We start from the raw sequence: 26,324 nt of genomic DNA, 5'->3' as shown, positions 1-26,324 counted from the left end.
TTATCCTCGTTGTATCCAGACTTAAAATAAGATTGCAGCTGTCCTTAGTGACTTACTTACACATGCCCAGCACAAATCCTCAGTGTGGGCAGGAGAAGCAGTGTTTTGGATCTAATTCTTCTGTCTTGTCTTCTTTTGTTTAAAGGACTCTTGTCAGAAATCAATGACCCCGACAGCTTCCTCAAGGATCTTTTGAACTCCATCCCATGAGCAGCCAGCACAGAGAAGCTTTGGGCAGAGACTACACTAGCTTGCCTTCCACCCCTTTGTGTTCCTTCTCGTGCAGTCTGTCCCTTCCCTGAGGAGTGCTGCAGTTTTTTGTTGGATTTTTTCTTTATTTTTTCTTTTTTTTTCTTTGGTTTTTTTTGTTTGTTTGTTTGTTTTGTTTTCTTTTCTTTTCTTTTTGTTTTTTTTATTTTCTACAATTTTTCTTCATGGAGTGATTTGGAGTTTAGATTTGTTTTATCCTGTATTTCAGCACTTCTATCTGTAAAGCCTCGTGCATTCAAGCTGGTTGAAAGAACTTGTACAGAGAGGAATCCAAACCAGTAAATCTTAATGCTTTAGCGTGCACCTCTTTGAAGTTCAATAAATCGAACAAATGGGTAAGCTGGGTTTGACTAGTACTTGAAGTAGCTTAAATGCCAAGTTCTTTCCCACATTTTCTTTTGGAGCTCCTTCTCCCAGGGCTCAGAGCTGCTGCTCTGTCCAGCCCTAAGTCTGGACAAGGAGCCACAGGAAGCAAAAGGCTCCCAGTGAGTGAGGAAGCCCCAGGCACTGACTGACTGACTGTGTGTGCAGGTTCCCCTGAGGGACACGAGCCTTGCCCTGCAGGGACCTCCCACCTTCCTTCACCTGGCTGTGGGCAGGAGCTCCGTGTTCCCCTCTCCAAGGCATGTTGGATCACGGGGCCTGTCCTGACCTCGCTCTCACCAAGGCTGTATCCAAAGCACGTTGTGCCTCCCATGGCAACAACAGCCCCTCTCAGAGGGGTCCTACTTGCATCACACTTATCTTCTCTCTCTGATAAAACTTTCAGCTTCAGCAAAATGCATGTTCAAGAGACCCTGCACACTTCTGGAGCCTGCTGAGCGCCTGCATCCCGTGTGCATGCCCTGCCCTGGAGCCAAGCACGTGCTTGGAATACAGCCTTGCCCTTCTCACCCACCTGTGCATGCTGGAAACCTCCCCTGCCCACCAGTTGTTCTCCTGTAACCACCTGCCACATGGTGAGGCTGGAATCTAATAAAGCTTTCCCTGTCTTCCTCGTCTCTGTTTGAACTTGAATTTCCGCAATCCTAATGCAGTCCCATCCCAGAAAGAAGAAGAATAACAATAATTTTACAGGCTGAATAACTCCCCAGCCTATTTGATGCCTTTTGTTGGTGTTGGCCCCGCGCTGTGATTTGGCAGTTAGCAAAGGGGTGAAGGTGCATTGTTTTTGTTCTCACCTCCATGGGTGCTGATGTCACTCCTGGCAGTTGGATTTGCTGCTGAGGAGGAGAATTGAGGAGCAAACAGACTTGAGAGGTTTGTAGTAGTGTCTTACAAGGGACTCAAGGTCTGATGGTGGGTTGGGTAACTGTCTTGCCTTGTGAAGTACAGGAGGGTCTGATGTGGGGTTTGTTCTCTGTCCTGCACCTCACCTGCCTTTGAGCCACATCAAAGAGCAAACCTTGTTTTAAAAGCACTGTAAAGTGAAATGTAACAGTCCTCTCTCCAGATGAGCAGCTCTAATGTTCCCACGGGTGGATTCACCAGTGTTTCTAGCACTGCTGTTCAGCATCCTGAGAAATGCTAAAACTAACTGCTTTGGAGTCAGTGACCCTCCAGATCTGTGATTCCTGAAGGAAGCAGGGAACAGGTAACAAGAAACCAGGTTTTTATGACTGTGGTTCTAAAGGTTCTCTCAATTCAGTGCAAGGCTGAAACCCCACCATGTTTTGTCATTTGTGTAACATTGAGTGGTTAAGCTCCATACGAGAACTGTTAAGGAGTTTTGGGGAGCTGGGAGGAGCACCAGGCTGCCTTGCTGACCTTCTCAGTCTCTTTTCTGACAAAAATAGATCTTTTCCCCTTCAGCCACAGCCTTGATGTGCCAGCAGTCCCTCAGTTTTTGCTCCACAGCTTCGCCTCCCTGGCAAAGGAAGGATGTTACACCTTGGCAGTGCCTGTGTGCAGCTTTTCCCTCTGAGGGAGCTTCAGCACAGCTTCAGTTTTTGCTGATGGGAACCCTGGTTTGCTCTGTTGGTGTTGGCACAGGTCTTCTGCAAAAACAGGCTCTGCTGCTGCAGGAACTGTTAAAGTTTATAGCAGCCAAATAATTCTGTTTCTACCCATTCAGTTGGTTCAGCAGATCCTTAAACTTACCAGGAGCAGAACGTGATCACTGTTTGTTCACTGATGTTTATAAGACAAGGAGGAGATAGAATCTTAAAGGGAGGTTATAAACTGTGTTCTTACAATTACAGTTCCTCAGAGCTATTCTGGATGGTTTTGCAAAGGCCCACAAATGTGTTTTGGAAAATAAAGGTGGCTCATCGAGTACCTCCCTGCCCAGAGCACAGGAGAGATTTATGAACAAGCCAGGGCTGAAAAGAAGGTAGGAACAGCCTGACAGTGGAGCAGAATAGCCTGGGAGGGACTAATGGCTGACAATAACAACCTCAGAAGACCTAGGGAGGGACAAGAACAAAAGGAAAATATTTTGGAAAGTTTCAGCTGACCAGGCTGACCACACACAGAGGCTCCAATGTTCTTAGTGCTGCACAAAGGCAAAGAGCTCCAGGGGAAGTCAGAAAAGACTCTGGGGGAGTGTTATTAAATTAGAAGTAAGAGAGAAGACTGAGGGAAAATGCCTCAAAGTGGGTAAAATTACTCAAACTGATTAACTGTTGTCCAGGAGCTGGACAACAGAGTCAACCCCCCCCTCTCAAAAAAATAATCAGTTGATTTCCAACATTATTTGAGGGAAAATCCTTTGTGATGCACAAGAGGCACCGTGAGCTGTGGGATTGCTTTGGCCCTGACTGTGGGCAAGAGCTTCCCGAGGCGATCTGACATCCCTGTGCTGTTCATGCTGGGCTGGACTCGGGTGATCCTTCCTGAGTTTGGGAATGATTAATTACTCCAGGGAGAACAGGGTGCCCCATCCATGGTGGGGACACACCAAGCTCTCCCACCTGCAGGTGACAAGGCCTCAGTTCATTCATTGTCACTTCCATGGCTCATTCCAGGCTCCAGCCCCTCCGGCACCTGGGACCTGGACAAACCACTTGGCTATTCCATAAACATAGGAAGCTTGACCTTCCCCCTTGTATTCTATGATGGTTTCCTTGTCCTACTGCTTTTTCCCTTTGTACTTCCCTTCTCCAAGCCAGGCAATGCCCTTCTGGAAGTGTTACAGGGCTCTTTCCCACACCTGTCCCAAGCCTTCCTCCTGCTCCTCTCTCCCTGCTCCCGATGCTTCCGACCAGCTCTCCAGCCAAGTTTCTCCTGTGTTTTGTCTTTCACTGCAATTGCCTGGAAGTGTTTTCAAACAGACTGTGGATTGGAGCTGCCGAGCATAAACACACCGTGAGCTGCAGTGTTTCAGTGCCATAAAAGATTCCCTGGACTTTTTCCGACGGGGAAAAGTGATTTGTCTCCCTGGATGCGCATCTGCTCCACTTGTTTTTCAGGCAGGGGAGGACACCTGGATCATTCAGCAAGACCATGGTGGAGCCAGGTGGATGTACTAGGGTTCATTTTGGGATTGCAGTCCCACAGACCTGGATTGAGTCCCATGTGCTGATTTTGGCTGTTGAGCTCCTTTTCCTTCAGGAATGTCCCAACAGGCTTTGCCAGCTGGCCCATTCCGACTCCCCAGCAGGAATAACTCTCTAGCCATGAGCCTCCAGCACCCAACCCATGTCTGCTTTGGCAGTAAAGCAAATATCCTGGAGAATTCCCTCCCTGCCTCAGCTTTCCCTTTTGGAGCAGCCCTGTTTCCATTTCAGGGAGTTATTCCTTATCAGTTTATACTCCATGGAGCTCAGGGACTGGATGGGACATTCTCCAAGCAAATGAGCATCAGAAATGAGTACAGAAAGCACCAAGTCCAGGTTCCCGAAATAAATTCACAATAATTATTATTAAATTACAGGGGCAACCATCCTACCAGCCCAAGGAGCAGCTTTCCCAGCACATCCAGCACATCCTAGGACCCAAGAGGCCTCTCGTGATCCATGTGGCTTATTTAGGAACCACCTGAGATAAGAAAATCAAGATTGGCCTTGACTTGTTTGCTGCACGTTGCTGGACCACGTTCTCACCCGAGCAGGGATGATTCACACCTCACGTGTAAGGAATCAAGGGTACAGGAAAAAACTCACTGTACAGCTCCTAAGGAATCAAGGATACAGGGATACAGCTCATAAGGACTGCTGGTAAAGGGGCTTGGGTCAATTAAGTACGAAATCACTTTAGGGACGTCCCCCCAGTACGTGAAGTTGTTGGGAGAAAGCAGCTGCAACCACCTGATCCTCCAGGAATATTTACTCCCTTATTTCCAAGAGGGGGAAAAAATAATGATTAAACCCCTGTTTGTAGATTGTTTTAGCCAGAATTGGTCCCACGTGTTCACATTGACAGCTCAGCTCAGGGAGGAACCAGCTCCATCCCTTTTATCCAAACCCCGCATTTCAGCAAGGATCCCTCTCCCCCTCCCCATGGCCAGTAGGAAGAGATGCTTTTTGTTTAAAATTATTTTAAAAATGGTGCAAATGACATGTTGAGGGGAAGCCTTTGTGCTGTGTTTTAACCCCAGGCAGGTTGGGGTTCCCCAGGCATTGCCTTCCCAAAAGACAGCATCCCCATCCCAAATTGGAAGCTTTTAGGGTGTGTGAGGAGCTCTGTCTGCTGCCTCTGGAAAGATTTTGTTTATTTTCACAGAGCTTATTAATTTTTTTAGAGCAGGATCATCCCATGCTCACAGCTGTTCCTACATCCCAGCTCTGTTGCTGCAGGTCCCAGAACTGGAGTGGGAATTACAACCTCTCTCCTGCCCTGCAGTGATTTTCCCCTTTATCCCATCCCACCATCATCACAGATCCAGGAGGAATCACATTCCCTGCTTCCTGATTCCCACAGTCAGGTACTGCAGAGCTCTCCTGCCCCTTCCTACACCCCCTGGGAGCGTCAGGCACCTCACAATGGATTTCCCACTCCAAAAAGCAGGGCTTTCCTTCTGGGAAGGTGTCACCACCCGACACTCCTTGGTCTGACTCAGCCTGGCCCTTTCCCTTGTGAAATACGAACAACCTGTAGGTGAATCACTGCCTGAGCTGTGGGAGAACCCCAGCCAAACCTGGTGCAACCCTCCAGTGAATCCTCAGTGATCCACAAATGGCCCTGGAGCTGCAGGAGAAATGGGGTTGATGCAGAGAGCCCAGATCTGCTTTTTGACCTGCAGCAATTAACCCTGACCTGCTCCACGGGGGGAATATACTGATATTTTTTTGCTCCTGGGGAAGCAGGATAACACTCTCCCTAAAGCCCTTCTCCAGTGGGGAAGGTGTGAGATATAGAAAAGGGCAAATATTAAGCAGAAATTGGAAAATTAAGCTGTTTGTGGTTTAAGCTCAGCTTTGATATATGAAGAGAGGCTGAGCTTTGAAAAAAAAAAGGAATATGAGGAACATCGTGTTCAATCTTGGCTGCTCTTGACTTGAGAGCAATCTTGGATCCAACATCTTTCCCATCTCTCCCTGTCATGGGGACATGGTGGGACTGGAGAAGGAGTAAAGGAGATGTTCTAATGTGGGACAGGAGGTGGAGGGCAGGGCAGCCAGGGATACCCACTCCTTAAAGGGCTGTTGGGCTCCAGTCATTGAGATGTGAGATCTTTACCATAATAATAATAGCCCAATAATTACTATTATTCATAACAATAATCCCACTCGTTCTTTCCCAAGTGTTGTGCCAACAGGACCTCAGTCATCCTCAGCACGTGCCCTGGGGTAAGTGGGTGCTGTCCCCAGCCTGAGATGGGGAAAGGGCTCAGGATGCTCCTGTGGAGGCTGAAATCCTCTGGGGCTTGAACACAAATTACAGCCTTGGGCAGAAATGACAGCCAAAAGCAGCACCCAGGGACTGATTAAATCTCATTTTCAGCCCTGAGGGGTGTTTGGGATGTTGTCTCTAGTTATCTCTTGTGTTGGTGTTGGCCACACCACCCAAATATCCATGTTTGGGACTCCCCACAAGCCCTTCTCTGGGTGTTTAATCCCTGCAGCTTCTCCCAGGCCGCCTTTTTTTAAATCTTATTTAATGAGCAAATAGGAGTGTGTTGTAAACCCAGCAGCATCCTTTAATTATTCCTAATATTTGATGGCAACAAGCTAATTTCTCAGTGATGACATCAAATATGAAAGGCACATTTCCCAAGTGCCAGGTCATTCCTATTTCTCTTCCCTCGGTCCCTGTTTTGCTGCTCTCAGCAGTTCAGGTGTAACGAGCTCAGGAAGGTGTTCACCAGCCCAGGGCTCCATCACAGGCTGGGAACCACTGAAAACCGGGCACTGGGCTCCACCCGAGCACCTCTCCCTCAGAATCACCCCAGGACACTGGGAAATCCAACTCCCACAGCTTCGGCTCCTTGACTCACTTTGCTGACACCAAGTTTCCCTGCAGCCACCACGAGCACCCCTCCAGTTCAGGGGGGGAAGCCTGAGCGCTCCATGGTGTGATATCCACTGCACAGGGCAGATCCTGCTGGCCCATGCTGCTGGAGAAGGAGGGAAGGCAGGAAATGCTGGTCCAAGGAGTGGGATGCCAGGAGGAAACCCAGCAGGTGCCCACTCCAGCCACACCCAGTGCTCCCATCACCAGCTCCCACGGGGAAGCTTTTCTTCATTGTGCCGTGCAAAACCTGTCAGACTGAAAACCCCACAGTGCAAGCAAGGAAAATAATTAGCTAATGGCTTCTGGAAGAGAGATTTAGATAGGGAGCTAACAATAAATCCCAATTCAACTTACCCCTCTTCAGTGCTCTGAGCTTTGGATGCTGCTCAACCCAGCACAGGCTGCAAATCTAGGGGAAGAACAAGAAAGAAATCATCTATTCTATTAATTTAAAAGTTGTTCTGCATTTAAATTAATCCGGTCAGGGTCCACTTGCTCGCTGAACAATTGGGGGATTGAAACTGCACTTGGGCATGCCCAGATCAGCGATGCAGCATCCTGCAATTATCCTGGATGAGCTGCCAGAGCGATCCCTGCCTCCTAAGACACACCTGCAGTGACCTGTACAGGCTCAGAGAGGCATATTTGCTGCTCTACTCAATACAGATGCAAATGTTTGGTTACTAGGGAAGCAATGAGTCGCCACAGTCTCCAAGGAAATGCTCCGACGTCTCAGCCACTCTGACCGCAGATGCTCTGCTCGGCACCTTAATCTCTTGCTGCATCTCTGCCTCCTCAGTTCACCCACCTTTTGGGGTTGCACCTGGTGCAGAAGCTTGTCTTTCCAAAATATTTACACCTCTCCATGGAGAAGATCAGCCCCAGTCCAGGTGAGAGGGAGGTGCTGAAAACAAGCCAGCCTGGAACCATTCCAAATTCTCTGCTCGTGGGCTGAGGGCACGTGGAGCTCTTTGCCTGTGTATGAGCAGCATTTCTCTCTGTGTCTGAATTCTGGTTTGTGGTGCTGATGCCCATAAAATCCCCAAATGTGGCCAAACGATGTTGTTGTGACTGGAGCAAATGAATAAACCTGCATTGGGAGAAGGTGATGGGTTTAAGCTGCAGCTCCTCTTTTGCCATGAGCTGGTAGAACTGATAGAAAATATACGGGGGGCCAAACCACCATTTTAGGAGGAGAAACCTCCTTTAAAGGCAATAAGGAACCTGCAGGGAGGAAACCTGCTGGGTTTGTAGCTGTGGTGTAACTCATTCCTCCCACATTATTGACAGCAGCCAACCTGCCAAATACTTTCTGTTTTCACAACGTGACACGGTGACCGATGCAATTCTCGGCAGGATCCAAAGGCTTCCCTTACAGGGCTGGGAACAACCACCGTGGTGACTAACCCAGCCCTTTCCCCAGCGAGTGACACCTGGAGATGGGCACAGCCTTTGTGTCCTGGCGCTGAGGCGGGGTCTGAATCACGCGAGGCGTCGCCGGGGCAGCCACTGAATTCCTGCCCCTCTTCCCTTGTTCCTGTGCAGGGCACAGGCTGCCAGGGATGGTTTCTGCTCCCACTGCTCGAGGAAAAGCCCTGATGCTGGTGCAACCATAGGAGTATGTGGGGAAAAGGGGTTGGTGGAGTTGGAAATGCTTTGCTGGCCAAAAATGCAGCCGGGATGTGACAGGACTTGGAGCAGGAACTCCTGAGCTGCCAATGCCATCATCTCACTGGTGCCTGTGCACCATCCTATGGGGCTGGGTTACAAACCAACCATTTTGGGGGTGGAACTATTAAAAATACTCCTTGTTTCAGCAGCCTGGTTTGCTCAAACACTCTTATTCGGGCAGGCAGGATGTGGTGGAGGGAGAGCCCTGGGGGTGCGACATGAATCCCAGTTTCACCACTGGAGGTTGTTACATGGCAGCCTCAGAAAGAAGCTGCCTCTTGTTCCTGCTGAGCCCAGGGTGGATAAATCTCCCTTTTCCATCTCTGAGGTCAGTGAGGTGCTGGCTTGAGCAGTTGCTGCAGTCGAAGGGATGAGGGAGGGGTGTGAGAAAATCAGAACCGAGCAGGACTCCACGAGGTGATTGAGTGGGTCATTCTCGAGGACTGGGGAGTTTTACGGATGTTAAGCCAAAGGATTTTTCCTTGTTTGTTTTAGAGGGAGGTTTATTCAAACACACAAAACTTAACTCTGTGGTGATGCACGTTGGCCCAGGAGCATCATCTCCTCACTGCCACTCAGCACAGTGGGGGGGTGCTGGGGATGCCGCTGGCTTTGGTTTGGTTTGGTTTGGCTTGGCTTGGCTGAAAAATGGTTACTTTACTAAGGAAACAAGAATTTTCCATGACTGCCGGGCTTAAAAAGTGTCAATGGATATAACCAAACCCAGGAAAATTAGATGCAGAGAGCGGCCCTGAAATGGTTGCTGAGGTTTGGGAGCAAAGGTAAAATGAGTGTAAAATCAAATCCAAGGATCCAGATTCCTCAAGCCCTGCTCCAGTCCATGTTTGGGTAGAGCAACTGCAAGCAAAAATATACCCAGTATGTTATTATTATCAGCATCACTGGGGTGGTCACTTATTTAATTGCTGGATAGTTCCTGCATTCAGAAATAGCCCCATTCCCCATCCCTTTTCCTCCCTGTCCAAGTAGGAAAGGGCTAATCAGTGCTTAATTATTTATATCTGCAATTGGCAGGCAGTGAAGAGCTTTTCATGGCAGGAATTGGAGGAATCCCTACAGGAATGTCCCCAACTGCCACAGGGTATCCCACGGACAGTGGCTGCTTGGCATGGAGTTGGTGGTAGCAGGTCAGATCCAGGGCTGCCTGAGCCCTCGTGGAACAGGGACTTCCATTTCTCCCAGCCTGAGTTCAATTAATTGCTGTGATTAATTCAGGATGATTCACTTTCAGGGGCTGGGATGGAACCTCACCCTGGTGGTGGAGCAGGAGATGCTGGTGGTGACCGTGGGCATCTCAGAGATGAGCCAAATCCCATCAGGAAAAGACTCATTGATTTAACAACCTTTGGATGGGGTGTTGGTGGATCCAGCCTCACCACCTGGTGATGGGCAATGAGGGATCATTGGAAGCATCATCTCACCAGAAAGGTACAAAAGCCTTCATCAGCTGCTTTATCATTCCCTCTGATGTTTTCCTGCTTCCTTAAGGGGAAAAAAAAAAAATCTCCTGTTGTTCAACAGGATTTTCCTACCTGTTGACTGAAATCACCCAGCTCCTTCCAGCACCACCTGCCAGGGAAGATGCCAGGTGTCTGAAAACAGGGAAATCCATGAAATCCCAGGATGGTTTGTGTTGGAAGGGACCTTAAACCCCATCTTGTTCCACCCCCTGCAACGGGTGGAACCTTCCACTAAACCAGGTTACTCCAAGCCCCATCCAACCTGGCCTGGAAATTACCCAGATCTGGCAGAAACCTGCTCTTGGTTGGCTGCTGCCCCAATGAGACCCCTCGTATTGGCGGGTTTAGTCAATTCTCGCATTTTCCAAGGATTTCTGTGGATCTGCAGGGTGGTACAAGCCATGGAAACATTTCCCATTGAGCTGCAAGGTTTTTTATTTAAAACTGGCTCTACTTGATGCACTGATGACACCCATGATCAGCACCCGCAGCCCTGCCCTCACAACCCAGGCATCAAGAGCTTTTCCTCAGCACTGAACGCAAGTTCCAGTCACCACAAGCTGAGGCTGAAGTGGTTTGTGCTCAGGGAGAGATAATCTTTCAGGTGTTTCTTTGAGTCACCCTTTTAATAAAGTACCTCCACCCAGTACATTTATTTTTTTTTCCAGGAGGTGCTGCTGGGAAAACACAGGTTTGTAACACATTAACAGAGCCCTTTGAAGAACCTTTGGTTTCGGTGCTGAGCCTGGCTGGAGGTGCTGATGGTGTTTCAGCAAGTGGGTGCTGCTGCCTATGGAGTCATATATAAATATTGCCTGGCAAACCCCATGTTTTTATTTCAAAAAGGGATTGAATTATTATTACTACAGCTTTACAGCAGTGTTACTGAGAGCTTTCCATGGACCTCACTTGCATCATTCCATGCATGGCAGCACAGTGGAGGAATCACATCATTCAATTAAACAATATCCTTTGATTGCCCAGTGGGCCAGAGGTCCAGGAGCAGCAGTTGGGAAACACTCGTTCAATAACTCAATTATTACAGTATCAGCATTGTTATTTAGCACTTAGGCAGGGCTCTGCTTTGGGATAACAAAATTCACCCTTATAATTTAATCTGATTTGAACTAATTGTAGAACCATAGAATGTTATGGGGTTGGAAGGGACCTTAAAGATCATTTATTGCCACCCCCCCGCCATAGGCAGGGACACCTTCCACTAGCCCAGGTTGCTCAAGGCCTTATCTAACCTGGCCTTGGACACTTCCAGGGATGGGGCAGCCACAGCTTCTCAGGGCAGCCTGTGCCAGAGCCTCGCCACCCTCACAGGGAAGAATTTCTTCCTAATATCCAACCTAAGTTTCCCCTCTTTCTATTTGTACCCATTACCCCTTGTCCTGCCACTCCAGTTCCTGACAAAGGGTCCCAAAGGCTTTCCTGTGGCCTCTGCAGACACTGGAAGGTGCTGTGAGGTCCCCACACAACATTCCCTTCCCCAGGTTGAACAGCCCCAACTTTCCCAGCCTGTTTCCATCGGGGGTTAGTAAGGGATTAATAATAAGGCGGTTTCCCAGAGAGCCAAAAGCAGGGACGCAAGGCCAGGGGCCTTTATCCCATTTATTGCACATTTGCCAATTGATCCGGGAGCACACCGAGGGCTGTGGAGCGCGTTCGACCCGATTACGCCCAAATACCAGCGCCCCCCCCCCCGGGGACACGCGGAGGGACCCGCGCGCGGCTGCGGCACCGCGGGAGGGCGGGGTCTGCCGAGGGGGCGGAGTTATGCAAATAGCACCGTCCTGTATGGACTGACGGGGCGTGGCCATGGAAATAGCAGGCCTGATATGGAAATATAGGCGTGGTTATGCAAATCAGAGGGGCCGCGGGCGGGCGGGGCCGCGCGGGTGTCCGCTCAGAGCCCGGGCAGCGGCGGCGGCCGCGGCAGCGACGGGAGGCACCGGCAGCGCCTCGCTCGTCCCTCGCCGCCTCCATCGCCTCCTTCCCCATCCCCTCCGCCACCGCTCCCTCCGCCATGAACTCGCTGCTGTTCGGGGAGATGGCCCGCGCCTTCTCCCCCGCCGCCGCCGCCTCTTCTTCGTCCTCCTGCCCGCTGGGCCCCGGCGGCGGCGGCCCCGCGGCGGCCGGCGGGGGCCCCCCGGTCACGGCCGCGCTGCGGAACGACCTGGGCTCCAACATCCACCTGCTGAAGGGGCTGAACGTGCGGTTCCGCTGCTTCCTGGCCAAGGTGCACGAGCTGGAGCGGCGCAACCGACTGCTGGAGAAGCAGCTGGCGGCCCAGCAGAGCGAGCGCGACCGGCGGCTGCGCTACAAGACCTTCTCCCGGGACCAGGCGGTGCAGACGGACGGCGGGACCCCCCCGCTGCTGCCGCCGCCGGGCCCCGGGCACGGCGCGCTGCCCTCGCCGCCCCACTACGGCCGCCTGCCCGGCACCATCTGGAGCTACACCCAGGTCCGCCGCACCGGGGGCGGCGGCTTGGAGACCGTGCAGGGCCCCGGCGTGTCCTGGATCCACCCGGACGGGGTCGGGGTGCAGATCGACACCATCACCCCCGAGATCCGCGCCCTCTACAACGTGCTGGCCAAAGTCAAGCGGGAGCGCGACGAGTACAAGAGAAAGTGAGCGATGGGGAGAGGAGGGGGGGCGATGCGGGATATCCGCGCCTGCACTGCGGGGAAACGGGGCATCCTTCCCTGGGAGCGTTTGGGGGGAGTCTTGGGGACGTGGGGACAGCGCTCCCCCCTCCCCAGGACTCCCTCCTGAGAGAGGCTTGTCCTCGGTGGGGGTCGAGCCTCATGTTGGCACCCAAAAAACCGTAGGATCCGTCCCTGGGAGGATGGAGAGCCTGACTGGGGTTGAGCCTCATGTTGGCACCCAGGAAACTGTAGGATCCATCCCTGGGGTGGATGGAGAGCCTTGGTTTTAAAAGGAGCATTGCCAGCTTAACTTAAAAAAAAAATTGGAGAAAGGAAATAATCTCTTATTAATATTGCATTGCATAGTTACTCCTAAATTTAGCTCAGTGTCATTTTCTGGTCCGATTACTCCAGTAGTCGATTTTTTTTTTGTGCCAGCTCCCCGAAATTAGCTCAGTGCTGCAATATTTGGGTTGCAAATACTGCAGGGGAGTGTTTGCACTCCCAACATGTGCCTCGGAATTAGCCAAAACAAAAGCCTTTGTAAGCCCTGGAGGTTCCTCTTGGCCTGTGGGCAGCCCTTGGGTTGTGATGGTGTTTTCCCCCACCCTCGGTGATGGATAAGGTTCCTTTGGATTGCTGGATTTTAGCCGTGGCAGAGATGGAGGCCAGAGGGAAAAAAAAACTAGCTGGGGTTCTGCAGGGAGATTCCTGCATTGTCTGACGAGCAGGCCCTTTGGGGCCGAGTTTGGGCATATTTAGCCTTAAAATGCATTTCCTCCTCTCTTAGCCGTGGTTTTTTCCTGCAGAACACACTGAATCCGTTGTTCCTTCCCTGGAGGCAGCCGGCACTCCCGGCTCCTGGGCTGTGAAGCATGGCTGGGTTCCTTCTGTCCGGGGTGAAAGACTGCAGTGAGCTCCTGCACACCTCGGGTCACGGCAGCTTTTGTAACACACGTCCCTGCTGAAAGAACTCGGCTCAGAGACGTTCTCTAGGCAGGTTTAGTGGTGATTTGTGGCCTGTAAAGTGCTGTCTCCTTTCACTGCATCTCCTTAGAGCTTGTCTGCCCTGATTGCTCCATGGCTGGAGCTGCTGATGGGGATGGAAAGCAGCAGTTGGCCTCTGTTTTCCAGCCTGGGCTTGTGGGTGCCATCGTGGCAAGGGGTTGCTTTTGTTTTTCTGGTTGGTGCCAGGGAGATGGGAGTTGTGACGCCAGAGGAAGTTGTGCTGGATGGTGGCTTGGTTAAAGGAGATACGTGTGGGCTGTGTCACTAAAAGTTGGGAATACTTCTTTTTAGTGGCTCCATGATTTATTTCTGCTTCTGGGTGAAAAGGAGACTTTTGGGCCTTCAGATTCAGTCTTTCTACTGATATATAGTTGATTTTTCTGCTTTTACTTGCTTATGTAGAGCAGATTTTCACCCCAGTCTGTGTTCCTGCACACTCAGGGATTGCACAAACCAAATAAACTCAGTGGAGTGGAGAAGAACCTCAAATCTTATTCTTGCTACCCTCCTGCCCCTGAAACAGGTTTTTGTCTTGAAAATAAAATGTGGTGAACACATATCAACACGTATCACATCAGTGATGTATTTTATGGATGTTCATTACTGTGTAATTGGAATGATTATTCCCTTGTTCTGTGACCTTCAGTCCCACATGGACATCACAGTCTTTTTTTGGGAGATTGGCTCTTTCATCTGGGGCCTTGAGCACACTTAGGGAGCAATACTGTGCTGTTTAAATTCCCTTCTGGCACTCAGATTGGATTAACCAATTCCATTGAATTTCCATGAGCTCAGGGGGTGTTGCAGTATTTGTTGGCGGCCCTGCAGACATTGGGATTGGGTTTGTTTGTGCAGGGCAGGGATTCTCTGCTCTGGCACATTTGTGTGTCTCTGCCTGTGTATAAATACGCACTTTGGGGTTCCCTTATCTTGCTGTGATCTCTTTGATGCTCAAGTTTTATTTAGGGAACTGAGCTCCAGGTGGAAAAGAAGCTTTGTGCCCATCTTCTGATGGGGCTGTTGGGGCTTGCAGAGAGTTGGGCGCGTGCACAAGTTCTCAGCACAGGTGGGTGACCAAGAAAATAACTATTTATTGCTTAATTTGGGAACAAGCAGAACCTGCAGCCTTTTTGGAGCAACCAGGCCAAGGACCCACCAACCCCACATCCAGGGGTGCTTAAGCAGATAGTGATAATTACATTGACTTCTTAAAGCAGTGGAGGCTTTTCCCCCTTTCTGGGGTGACCACTTGATTAAGGAGGTCAGGGCTAGCAAACGTTTCTGGTTTGAAATATTTGGCCAGCAGGAAACCACCAGGCAGGTGATGGCAGGGAGTGCTACTCCAGGAAATACTGAGTTTCAAAGACTCATCTGTGATGTGTCTGTTGTTGAAGACAAACTCATGGATGTCACGCTTGTGAACTGAAAAATTCAGTGATGGAATTTGGAGGAGAAATAACCCCTTTTATTTCCTTTCTTTTAAAGGAAAAGCAGCTTTACTGCTATTAAATAATAGTGGAAGATCATTCAGGATGCTTTCTCCAATGAAATTCTGCCTGTGCAATTTTTGGGCTTTGTTCGGGGAAAATACATTCAACTCCTTTGTTCCATTCCCCAAAATAATTGTTGTTGGACATCCTAACACAAGGAACTGGAGTTCTGAGGTCTAGGCAATAGTAGAGTGCGCAGTCAGTCAAGCACATAGATCATATTTTACCCAGGCTTGTGCTTGTACCTGAAGTAAAAGTTCCCTCTAAGGAGCCCTATTTCAGACCACAACTGCTTTTTCTTTCCCCCCCGATGATGTTATTTTACTGAAATGGTGTATAAATTTGAATATTTTTCTACTTAACGTGTTGTATAATCTCATATTTTTTAGTTATGATTGTGATTTTACACTGGGGGTTATGATTTCAGCTGGGGGAATGAGCAACTGGAGGAGTTTTGTAGGGAAAATGAAGCTTAATTTTCTTTAGTTTTTATTCAAACTGCTGGTATTTAGAAGAGCTTTTCATCGTAGATCTGATTCCAAATCAGATAATTTTATAGTTTATCAGATCTTTTGTAACATTTTATCTATTACTACCCTTTTAGCAAGGAAAGATCAAATTGTCTTTTTGTAAATTTGCACTTTTGCAGTCAAACCAGCTCAATAAAAAAATACTTTCAGGGACAGTTGACTGAAAATGGAGGAAAGTGTCAGATTTTTTAATTTGAAACATGCAGGTGAAATGGTTTTTTTCCAGACAGAATAAAAATAATAATCAACTGTTCTGGTTCACCTCCTCTGAGGTGAGATGGAACAACTTGGGGGGGGGGGTTTATATGAGCAGTGTTGCAGTCTTGGATCTCTGTATCCCTCTGTCCATGGGGAACCACAGAAGGATAAGCAGGTTTAAGTGTGTGACCCTGTGAGGGATTTGAGGTTACTGTTCAGGTTATTTAGAGGGAAAATGTGGGATCTGAGGAGCAGTTGGGGTGTGAAACCAGCCCAGCCCTTTGTTGTGCTACTGCCTGTCCCTGTAACATGTTTTTTGGGAGCTTTGTTCAGGTTTTATGGAGCTGAGAGGCCTCAGCACCTCAACTGGCAGATGCTGGGGAGGGTCCACCTGGGAGCTGAAATGGGAAGGGGAGAACAAATGGGATTTTCCCCCCTGTTTAGTTAAATCCTGTTGCTGATCAAGGCTGGAATGCTGCTGAAGGCACAAGGAATGTGTCAGGGGATGAGCCAGGACACCCTAGACCTGGCTCCCTCAGGTGAGGTGTCCCCCCTTCCACCTGGAGACCTCCCTGGAAGTATCCAAGCAGATCTCTGGAAGATCCCAGCTCATCTCTGTGTGTTGTGACAGTGGAGATGCTGCTGTGTGTGGCCGGCCCAGCTGCTGACTTGGTGAAATCCTTCTGCAGTCATTCCCTGCTTTTTTTTTTTTCCTCTGAGCTGCAGGAAGGCAGAGCTGCCTGTGCAGAGCTCCACTCTCAGCACTTGGATAGATTTGTATATTATGGTTTTGCAATTATTCTTAATTGCTGCAGATATTGTGTCTGCCAGATGTTGGTTGTCTTTTCCAGCACGGGCTTAACCATTACTAAGAGCTGAACTGGAAATAATTGTTTTACCGCAGGATGGTATTTCATTTGGAAGATTAATAAAGTCCACTTGAAGAAGAGATTATCTTAAATTTGCTGCAGCTGGAAAGGACGAAGATTATCATTGTCAAAGGCAGAGAGCGTCAAAACTCACTGGAGCTCGTTTTTTTAGAGAAGGGAACTTAATAAAAATGTGCTTAAGATAAGCCCTGGAGGAATGTCTGAAAACTTTTAAGGCTAAAATATCAGTGGTAACAAGATGCAAATGTTACACATAGACCCAATAAAAACCAAATAATTTCTTCATCCCTCTGGAGGAATGTGCCCAGTGTGAGAGACTGTCCCTGCCCCAATTGGTCACAGAGCTGTGTCTGCATAAAGCCACACTTAGATATCAATTTAATTCTGCTATTTCTGCTTTTCTTTTTATGTTTTAGGGGGATAATTACATTTCAATGTGGCTTTTTGCTGAAAATTAGTATTTTTTACAGCTTCCAGAACAGCCACTCAGCCTGGTCTGGGGGATTTTTGGCTCCCCCTTACAAGATGTGAAGTTTGATATTAAATACTCGCTCTGGTGAAACCTGAGACTCAGGCTTGAAAAGCCCTTTTTTCAGAGGACGTCTGTTTTCACTGTGGAGAAGGGATAAAATTGTCTAATGTGAAAAAACTTGGCTGTATAACACAAATATCCAATTATAATTGTTGGTTGGAAAGTGGTACTGCTTGGAGCTGTGCAAATTAAGCACTGTAAGAATAACGTTGCCTTAAATAATACCATCTTTCCTTCTCCAAGGCTGCTGCAAAGACACATGTACGTGTACACGGGTATCTGGAGCACTCTAACAAATCTCAGGTTTAGTAATTTTTTTTCAATGGCTGGAAACTGGAACTTCTGGGTTGTAGTAGTGGAGGAGAAGTTTTCGAAGGAGAGGGAGATGTTTGCCTTTGATCCTGCTTTCTACTGGGGCTGTACTTTAAGTAGATAAATCCCTGTGTGTGCCTTAAACTGGTTTGTAAGGGGAGCGACCAGGGAGGGCTGAGATTGTTAGGAGTGATTTGAAGTAACTGTCTTAGCTCTGCAAGTTATTCTGAGCTTTATCTCTGCTCTGAATTCTAATTAAAATAGTGAATTTGTAGATGAACTGGAAGAAAAATCACCCCCTCGTGTTGTGGTTGAGTTTCAGAGAAACTTGGGCCAGGATTTGTGCTGAGTTCTTCAAGAAAAAGCTTTCTCTTCTGCAAGAGAACCACAGGACTTTCTCTGTGTGTTTTGAACTTACCTTTGGATTCCTCCCATGACTCACCCTGGAAAACTTTGGGCTTTCTGAAGGCAAAACCCCCAGATTTTCAGAGCACAGCGTAACATTGAGTAGGTCTGAGAGCAAAACCCCTGTGATAGCTCTGATCTTAAGCTCAAATAGTCTCCCCAGACCCTTGCAATTTAGGGCTGAGGTGAAAACAAACACAGAAACAAGTTATTTCCAGCTCTTCGTCATGGATAATCATGGGCTTTTGGAGCAGGATTGGAGCTAAAGAGAGCCCTGAACCCACCTATGGCTCAGCAGCTGCTTTTTTGTGGTTCAGAGTTTGTGGTGATGCTGTGCCAGGTCTCAGTTTGGCTTCCTGCGTCTGCTTTTCTCTGACTAAATTTGCTTTTTTTTTTTTTTTAAATTTTGCTAGAAATATTCACAGGATGTTGTTTTTTACACTTTAAGGGACCTCAAGGCTCCCTTCCCACCTGGGATATTCTGATTCAAATCTCTATTTTAATGTTTAAACTCAGCTTCTTTTGTTTCTACGGGAAAGGAGGAGATTTTTTCCACTTTCTTTAAGTTTAAAAGCTGAACAGTGTGTGTCTGTATGTTGTTCAGTGTAACTGAAACTCTTCTGTAGCCTCGTGACCTTGTTCCAAGAACCCTGAAGTGATAAGTAAGGAGCAATAATGAAAGGTAACAAATGATAGGAAATGTTAGGAAAAATGGGTCAAGATTGCTTGGGAAACAAGGCACAGGGAAATCATGGAATCACACTAATTTAGGTTGGAAGGGACCTTAAAGATGATCCAGCTCTACTGTCTGCCATGGGCAGGGACACCTTCCACCAGCCCAGGTTGCTCCAAGCCCCGTCCAATCTGGCCTTGGACACTTCCAGGGATCCAGGGGCAGCCACAGGTTCTCTGGGCAACTTGTGCCAGGGCCTCACCACCCTCCCAGGGAAGGATTCCTTCCCAATATCCCACCTAAACCTATTCTTCTAATGCAGAGCTGTGTTTTTAAACCAGTTTTCAGACTCTGCCCTGCTCTGCCCCGCCACACACGTGGCTTCTGCAGGGGGTTTGCTTCATTTTCCTGCCTCCAGTTTAATTTTGTATCAGTGTTTCAGTGCCCTCCAGCTGCTTTCCTCTGCTGTGTTATCTTGATCACGTTTTTCTTAAATTCCTAGGCATTCTGTTCTTGCATCTGAAGGGAAGGAACTTGCCTCCACTTTATGATATATTTGGAATAAGGGGCAGAAACATGATTACTTTAATATGGCGATAGCCTGGGCACACTGAGGGCTTGTTGAATTTCAGGTACCTTGTTAAAAGGCTTTGATTTGGGTCTCTCTTTGCTCACAGCGACAGGACAAGAGGAAACGGCCTCGAGTTGCATCAGAAGAGGTTTAGATTGGATATTTGGAGAATTCCTTCATGGAAAGGGTGGTCACTTGAAGATACTTGAACAGGCTGCCCAGGGCAGTGGTGGAGTCCTCATCTCTGGAAGTGGGGCGGGAGGAACAGGGTTTAGGTGCCTGTGCCTGCTGCTGATGGAGGAGTCATTTAGGAGGGTGGGATTTGGTTTTGATGCCGAAGAAATAAGTGTTTCCTAATCCCTGATGTCACCTGGTCTAGAAACAGTTCTTATCAGATCATTCTGCTTCAAATTAAACTTGAAAAAAGCTCAGGTGATCTGCTGGGGTGTTAGCAGAGGCCATGCTGGACGCTTTGTGGAAATTATGGAAAGATTCAATGACTTCTTCTAGTGCTGTGGCAGAAAGTGGCAACTGGGAGACAGGTATTTTACCACAAATGGGTTACCAAGGTGATTAGTTTCAAAAACCTTTTAAAAAATTAAATTGTTAGCTGTTGTTTACAAGACTTAAAGCGTGTGGGAATCTTTTGTGTGTTGTGTTTGCTGTGACTGGTGTCAATCCATTTACAAAAATGACTCTGGATCTCCTTCAGTAACAGAAAATCAAGAGGGCTGGGAGTGAATGGTGCTCTGTGCCCATTTAGGACAAGTCCTGCTTGTTAGTGACACAGGACATGGACCAGTGACAGTGTCACTGTGTGAATCACAGATGATGTGATTCCTGCAGCCCTTTTGTTCCAGCATCTCCACACGAACTCATCTGCATGTGACTCGCTGGGGACTGGGCTCCATTTGGAAGCAGTTTGCTGGACTTGATGTGTCCCAAAACGTTGTTAATTTGAATCCTCACCCAAGGAGATTTTGGGACTGAATGGAGTCACGTCAGCTTTCTGTGTCATGGCTTCAAAAATAGGCCCAGTGCTGCTCGTTCTCTCTGGAGACATGTTCACTTGTCCCTTTTTTTGGCTTTTTCTGCCCAGAAAGCAACAACATTCATTGTTTTAGAGAAGGACTCGAGCTGGCTGGGATCAAAAGCTTGATCACTGCTGTAGTATTGGAGTTCAGAGTTTAACCTTCAATTGATGCTCATTTCAGTGTGTTTATTGTGAATTTGCACTGAAATTCACTAGAAACCAAGACCTGATGTTACAACCTGTGCCTAAATTCCATGTAACTTCCCAAATCTCTTGGTGCTGTGGACAAACCATTTAATATTTCCCAATCTTAAGCTTCTGGGAGCAGGTAAACTTGAGCTAAAGCTCTGTATTATCTGCTTATGGGGACACAGGGCTGCCACAGCCTCACAAACCCAGTTTTATTTGCTGTGAAAGGTTTGGGGGGTTGTGTGTGTCCCAGGACTGGGTGGAAAACATGACAGCTCAGAGATCCTGCACTAAAAAGAAGAGGAATTAACTTACTCTTCTTCATGTGGATAAGAAAAGTTGTTAATTTGCAGTGGCTCATTAAGCCAGAGGAAGGGATGATGAAGGAAGCCATGAGGTACAGCAGGACTGGATCCCCCTTTCCCTTAAATACAGTGTTTAGTCCATGCAGTGACTCAGGCTGGAATTTGAGATCAAAGGGATCCTGGCTCAGTATTTATTACAAATCAGTGGTTCCAATGGAAAATCTGTTTCTGCCTGTGGATTCTTACAGATAAAATTTGTCTCTGAGGGGAGAAAATAGAACTATGCTTTTTTTTTTTTTAAATGCAGCTCTCTTTTACACAGAGAACAGAATTTAAATTTATCAGGCCCATGTCAGTTCAATCATTAGAAGCCAAGCCCTGACAAGTCAAATCTAGTTAAAAAGAAGACTAGGTATTGGTGTAAATTTACATAATTCTATAAATTGGCAAGGGCACATTAATATTGAACCATGATGGGAAATACTTTAATATTAATGTTTAATATTTCAAACAGCTGTTGTCATTGAAACTGCTACAAGAAAATCCCCCTCTTGCAGGCAGAAACTAAATCTTTATTTTCCCCTCTAAACTTTTCCATAAGGCACTGACCATATGCTGAAGCATTGGGCAGTCTGGATTCTTTTTCCAACTCTTCTATTAAATTTTTTCCCCAGATGACTATTCCAGAATCACCTTCCCTTTGGCTGTTTGTCATCCACACAATTTTGAAACCATTCTTTTTTTTTTTTTTTCATTTTTCTCCCTTTTTTATTGTTTTGTTTAAGGAAAAGGAGGGGGAAAAAAAGCACTTCAGAACTCCTTAATGCCCTGGAAAATGTTTTCCCACTAATCTGTATTCTTAGCTGCTGGCTGTCAGTGGGAGACCAGCTTTTCTTGTTAAAGGGACAAAGTGACCCTGGGAATGACATCCCACGTGCAGAGAGGCTGTGGAATGTTGTATCCCCTTGCGAATGGCCGTGATGCCTGTGGTGAAACTGCCCCGAAGGACAGCGAGTTCTGCTGGGCCTGATCTGCAAATAAACCCATTTTCCTTCCTTTTTCTCTTCCCTTCTGGGCATCAGATCCTTCTCTCCATTAATATGCGATGCAGGCAGGCTCTTCCCTGTTCCGTTTTGATGGCTGGAGGGAATTTTCTGTCTTATTATTTACTGATTCCTTTTAAGGTAGGTGGGAACCTCACCCAGGACAGACCCTTAGCTGTGGGTGCTGAGGGACTGAGCTGCTGTTGTTTTGTTTCAGCCCTGAAAGAAGTGTCACCCTATTTCCTTTTTCTTTTCCTTTTCCAGTGTTCAGTGAAGCATAATTGTTGTTTGATCTTTCTCCTATAAAATTCCCAGTGAGATACAGCTCTAGGCCTGGGGGCAGGGATTTAGTCCAGTGGTGAGCTCTGATTTAGGGGGGTTTAGGTCCATGACTCAGCTTAATTCTCCTGTAATTGTATGGCAGCTGAATGAGATCACTGTCTCAGTCACTCTGGTCCTTTCCCTGGCCTTCTGCTATGAGGGAAGGCTGAAAGAATTAGGATTGTTCAGCCTGGAGAAGAGAAGGATTTGGAGTGACCTAATTGCAGCCTCCCAGTACCTGAAGGAGCTGACAGGAAAGATTGAGAGGTAATATTTATTTACAAGGGCCTGGAGTGACAGGACAAGGGAATGGCTTCCCACTGACAGAGAGTAGGGTTGGATGGGATATTGGGAAGGAATTCCTCCCTGTGAGGGTGGGCAGGCCCTGGCACAGAGTGCCCAGAGAAGCTGTGGCTGCCCTGTCCCTGGAAGTGTCCAAGGCCAGGTTGGACGGGGCTTGGAGCAACCTGGGCTAGTGGAAGGTGTCCCTGCCCATGGCAGGGGGTGGGCTGGGATGGTCTTTAAGGTCCCTTCCAACCCAAGCCATTCTGAGATTCTGGGATAACCACGTTTGCCCCAGAACCCTCTGCTGTCCATCCCTTCCCCTCCACACATATCCCAGGGTTGTCACTGCTCTCACTGTTTATACACCCCCAACTACTAAAAATCAAGTACTAAACAATTATGTTCTTGGAAACAGAGCAAAAAACAGCTATTACATTTGTGTGAATTTCAAACTGTTTTGCCTTTGTACAAGTATTTAAAAATGTCTAATGTTGGATGTTATATCCCAGCTGTCATCTTTATTAATTCTCTTCCATCTAAATGGCAGGGTGCTGTGGTTTAATGACAGTTCTCTAAGGCTGGTCACCATAATTAAGTAGGAATACTAAACTTTATTAATCTACCCATTGTACAAGAGGTGATTAAAACAGTTTAAACAGAACATTCTTCTATTTGTAGAAGGCCCATGCGAAGAGTGTTGTGTGTTCCTCAGGTGTCGTCAGAGCCCTTGAAGAGCAGTTTGTTTCTTACTCGTTGTTAGTACTTGTGTTCTTACAGTCCTGACACTGCACTTAAATGTATTTACCTTTGAAAAGGTAATAAAACTCTTAAAATGCAGTTACAAGAATAGATCTAGAGGAGCACTGTTAGGAGTTCTGTGTGTTCCTCAAGTGTTGTCGGAGCCCTTGAAGAGCAGTTTATTTCTTTTTTATTACTTGCGTTCTTACAATCCTGACACCACACATGAGAAGTACAGTTAAATATATGTACATTTGCAAAGGTAATAAAGCTTCTGAAATGTAGATATTGGATCTATAAGAGCACTATTAGAAGTGCTGTGTGTTCCCTCCAGTGTCCTCAGAGCCCTCGAACAACAGTTTGTTTATTATGTTGTCAGAATCTTGACACTACACGTAAAAGGTGCCCTTAAATATATTTACTTTTACAAAGATAATAAAACTCTTAAAATGTTGATGAGATAATGGATATATAGGAGCACTGTTGGGAGACTTTGATATCTACTGGATGTGTACTCCACCTGTCCTCCTGACTCCTGAGGGCAGATAAGCATTATCTTTTTTTAATAAAAAGCTTATTTGATCTTTAGTAGCTTCAGTAAAAGTATTTAGTATTGGGGCAGAGATTAAGGTGACTAACTCTTTGGTTTGAGTTTGAATGACTTTAGCTCTCAGTTTTGAGGCTGGTTCTTAAAGGATATGGAAGAAGAGGGAGGGCAGAGGAGATACAGCTAAAGACAAGGAGAGCAGGGAACATTTCAACTGCAACTTGCAATTATTTTTGCGATTTCAGGCTGAAGAACTGCAGAAGTGAATGAAAATGGTGCTGTAATAAATTCCAGCTGGATCTCGGGTTCCTTTGCAAAGAAGAGTAATCCTGATCTCTTATCACTTGGTCTTATCAGAGCCTTTGAGAATTACTGAGGTGATAACAGCAGTGGTTACAGCACAGCTGAGAAGGAAGGGCTATATACAGAAAGCATTTACTCATGAAATCAGTGAGTAAATAAAGGCTTTTTATCAGAGAGGATGTTAAACACCAGTGTTTTGAACTTGGTGCAGGTTCCATTCTAACAGCTAAGCTTAGCAAGTCTACGCTTAATTACACAGTTCAGTATTTATTTACAGAATGGATCAGTGTTTCAATGAAATGGGTGATTTACCTCATTACTGAAACGAGAGAAGATGGGAGTATCTCTTGGACAGGAGGTGGGGTCCATGTGTTGGTGGGTGACAGTAACTGTTGGAAATGGTGCTGTCTTGGGTTATTTTGTGCTGTGCCAATGATGTATTTCCTTTTCTTTTAAGGTCACCAGGGAGCTCAAATGCAGCATGTGCCATTTCAGGTTTATCCCTGAAAGCAATCCTTCAGGAAGGCCATCAGTGGAACTGGATTTTTTTTCAGCTGTGGGAATCAGGCAGAGCCTTGGTTTGCTCAGTGACCCGGAGCTCACTGTGCAAACCTCTCCTCACAAGGGTCCTACCTGGGGATCCTCTGGGGAAACTTCCCTTGGACCCACAGACTCAATGTGAGTTTACATTTCAGTTCCAGAGAATCCTTGCTCCATCTGGAGAGCAGGAGAGCCCTAGTGCAGCACTCACAACACCCAGGGCTCCCTTTTCATAACACACTGCCCTGAAGTCACAAGGCAGTTGTAAAAAGAAATAATCCTCACCCTACATGGGAAAACTTTCCTGTAGTTACAAGCCTGGTGGATGATTCCTTAGAGCTGTGATGTAAGAATATTCCATGGAGTCACAAGCTGAGATAATGCACTATTTTAACTTGGCAGCCTCTACCAGGAGAGCTTTCATTAGGTGTTTATAGGAAAGAGAAAGAAAAAACATGCCACAGAAGTTTGCCTGGACTTTCCGACAGCTTAGCCTTAGATCTTATTATGGCTTTAAATCTGTCCTGGAACTACTTGTGTCCTTGGCTGCCAGAATTTTGGCCAAGTGTCTGCCTGGTGCTGAGAGGCCTCGGCAGCAGGAGGTGCGAGATTACAAGTGAAATGTAGTTCACCCTAAAAATACAAATGGATTTTTAAAACAGTGATGGTGAACATTAGAGCACACTTTTATATCATGCTTTTTAAGTGGCTGCAAGGCCAGAACTACATTTGTACTCCTTTGTACTACAGGTGTTCTTGATTATAAGTAGATTTCCAATCTGGTTTATTGTGTGCTTTCTTTCTCTTATTCTTTTTCCTCTTGCACAAGAACCCTCCTCCATACTGATGTTTTTATCAGCTCTGGAAGTCTCTCCTGTGTTCTGGGGATTATTTAAAAAAAAAAAAAAAACCAACAAAGAACCCCCAACAAAGTAAAACAGAAAAAAGAACTGAGAGTTCAAGGTAAAAAAAAAAAAAAAGTGAGGGAAGAGGGGAAATTTTATTGTTTGTGGAAAAATATGGATTCTTCTTGCGTTGCTTAAAGACTTGAGGGAAAACCTTGCAAATCAGCTCAAGTCTCATGTGCTGGATTTTATCTCGAAGTGATGAAGTTCTTGGGATTCCTGGCCTCAGAAACAAGTCCTGCCAGATTCTGGTGTAGTCCTGGGTGCTGGTAATACCTTCACTGACCTGTTTGATTTATTAATGGCTATTTTATATTGCTCTAAAATGAATGTGCTGAAATGGAGGTGAAGGACTAAGAGTTTGAAGGGAGTGTGTGGGGAGAGGATAAGCAGGATGGGACACCCTGCTTTGGAAATCACAGTGTATCGAGGCCAGTTAAATTTTTAGCTTGGAAAATGGGAGTTGAAAGTCATATTTGATGGAGAGCTGCAAAGAGCTTTTATTTATTGCAAATGTTTGCTTAATACTACCTAATGTGGATTTTTCCTAAAGTCCTCATGTTATTAGTCTTGCATCTTAGCAAACTATGAAAACTGTATCGAAGGCTGGAATAAGATTGAGTTTTTTGCTGGTTTTATTTAATTTTTAAAAATTTATTTACTTTTTTTATTCTACATTTTTCTTTTAAGCTTCAGCTTCTGGGCCAGGCATGCTGGCTCCTATCTCCTGCCATTGAAATACATTTGATTAAACGAAGAGCATGAGGCAATTCTGAAGTTTCCCTAAACAATGACTGGATTTTGCTGGGATTGCTCTGTGACTCAGTTATAATAATCCCTTTCCATTGTGCAGTTTCATTGCTGTGCTGGAGTTTTGTTGGGAACTCCCTTATAAACAAACCAACTTCCAATTTGCAGGAGATGCTTCTCCTCGCTCCGTTCTGTGCAACCACAGCCTGTATTTATTCCAGTAATGATGTGGATGCTGGAGATGAGCTGTCCAAAGGAATCACATGGCTTTACTGGGACACTGGGA

The 26,324-nt window shown here is 46.8% G+C and overlaps 2 protein-coding genes across 9 annotated transcripts in view; both read left to right on the top strand.

Annotated features, from left to right (window-relative positions):
• UBR4 (ubiquitin protein ligase E3 component n-recognin 4) overlaps positions 1-1,271 on the top strand; it is a 79,552-nt gene extending 78,281 nt beyond the window's left edge. For 5 of the 6 annotated variants that reach the window (XM_027668010.1, XM_027668009.1, XM_027668008.1 and 2 more), the window contains one exon: positions 146-1,271. In XM_027668010.1, coding sequence (XP_027523811.1) covers positions 146-210 — 65 coding nt within the window. In that variant the 3' untranslated portion in view covers positions 211-1,271. The remainder of the gene's footprint in view (positions 1-145) is intronic. The other variant, XR_003531723.1, reaches the window with a different exon arrangement.
• Positions 1,272-11,736: 10,465 nt separating this feature from the next.
• IFFO2 (intermediate filament family orphan 2) overlaps positions 11,737-26,324 on the top strand; it is a 43,408-nt gene continuing 28,820 nt past the window's right edge. For all 3 annotated transcript variants that reach the window (XM_027668017.1, XM_027668015.1, XM_027668014.1), the window contains exon 1: positions 11,737-12,452. In XM_027668017.1, coding sequence (XP_027523818.1) covers positions 11,848-12,452 — 605 coding nt within the window. In that variant the 5' untranslated portion in view covers positions 11,737-11,847. The remainder of the gene's footprint in view (positions 12,453-26,324) is intronic.

This window comes from Corapipo altera, unplaced genomic scaffold (assembly GCF_003945725.1).
Source record: "Corapipo altera isolate COAL_440 unplaced genomic scaffold, ASM394572v1 80, whole genome shotgun sequence".
NCBI lineage: Eukaryota > Metazoa > Chordata > Aves > Passeriformes > Pipridae > Corapipo > Corapipo altera.
The sequence above is the reverse complement of the archived record's forward strand: the minus strand, read 5'-3'. Positions and strand labels throughout refer to the sequence as shown.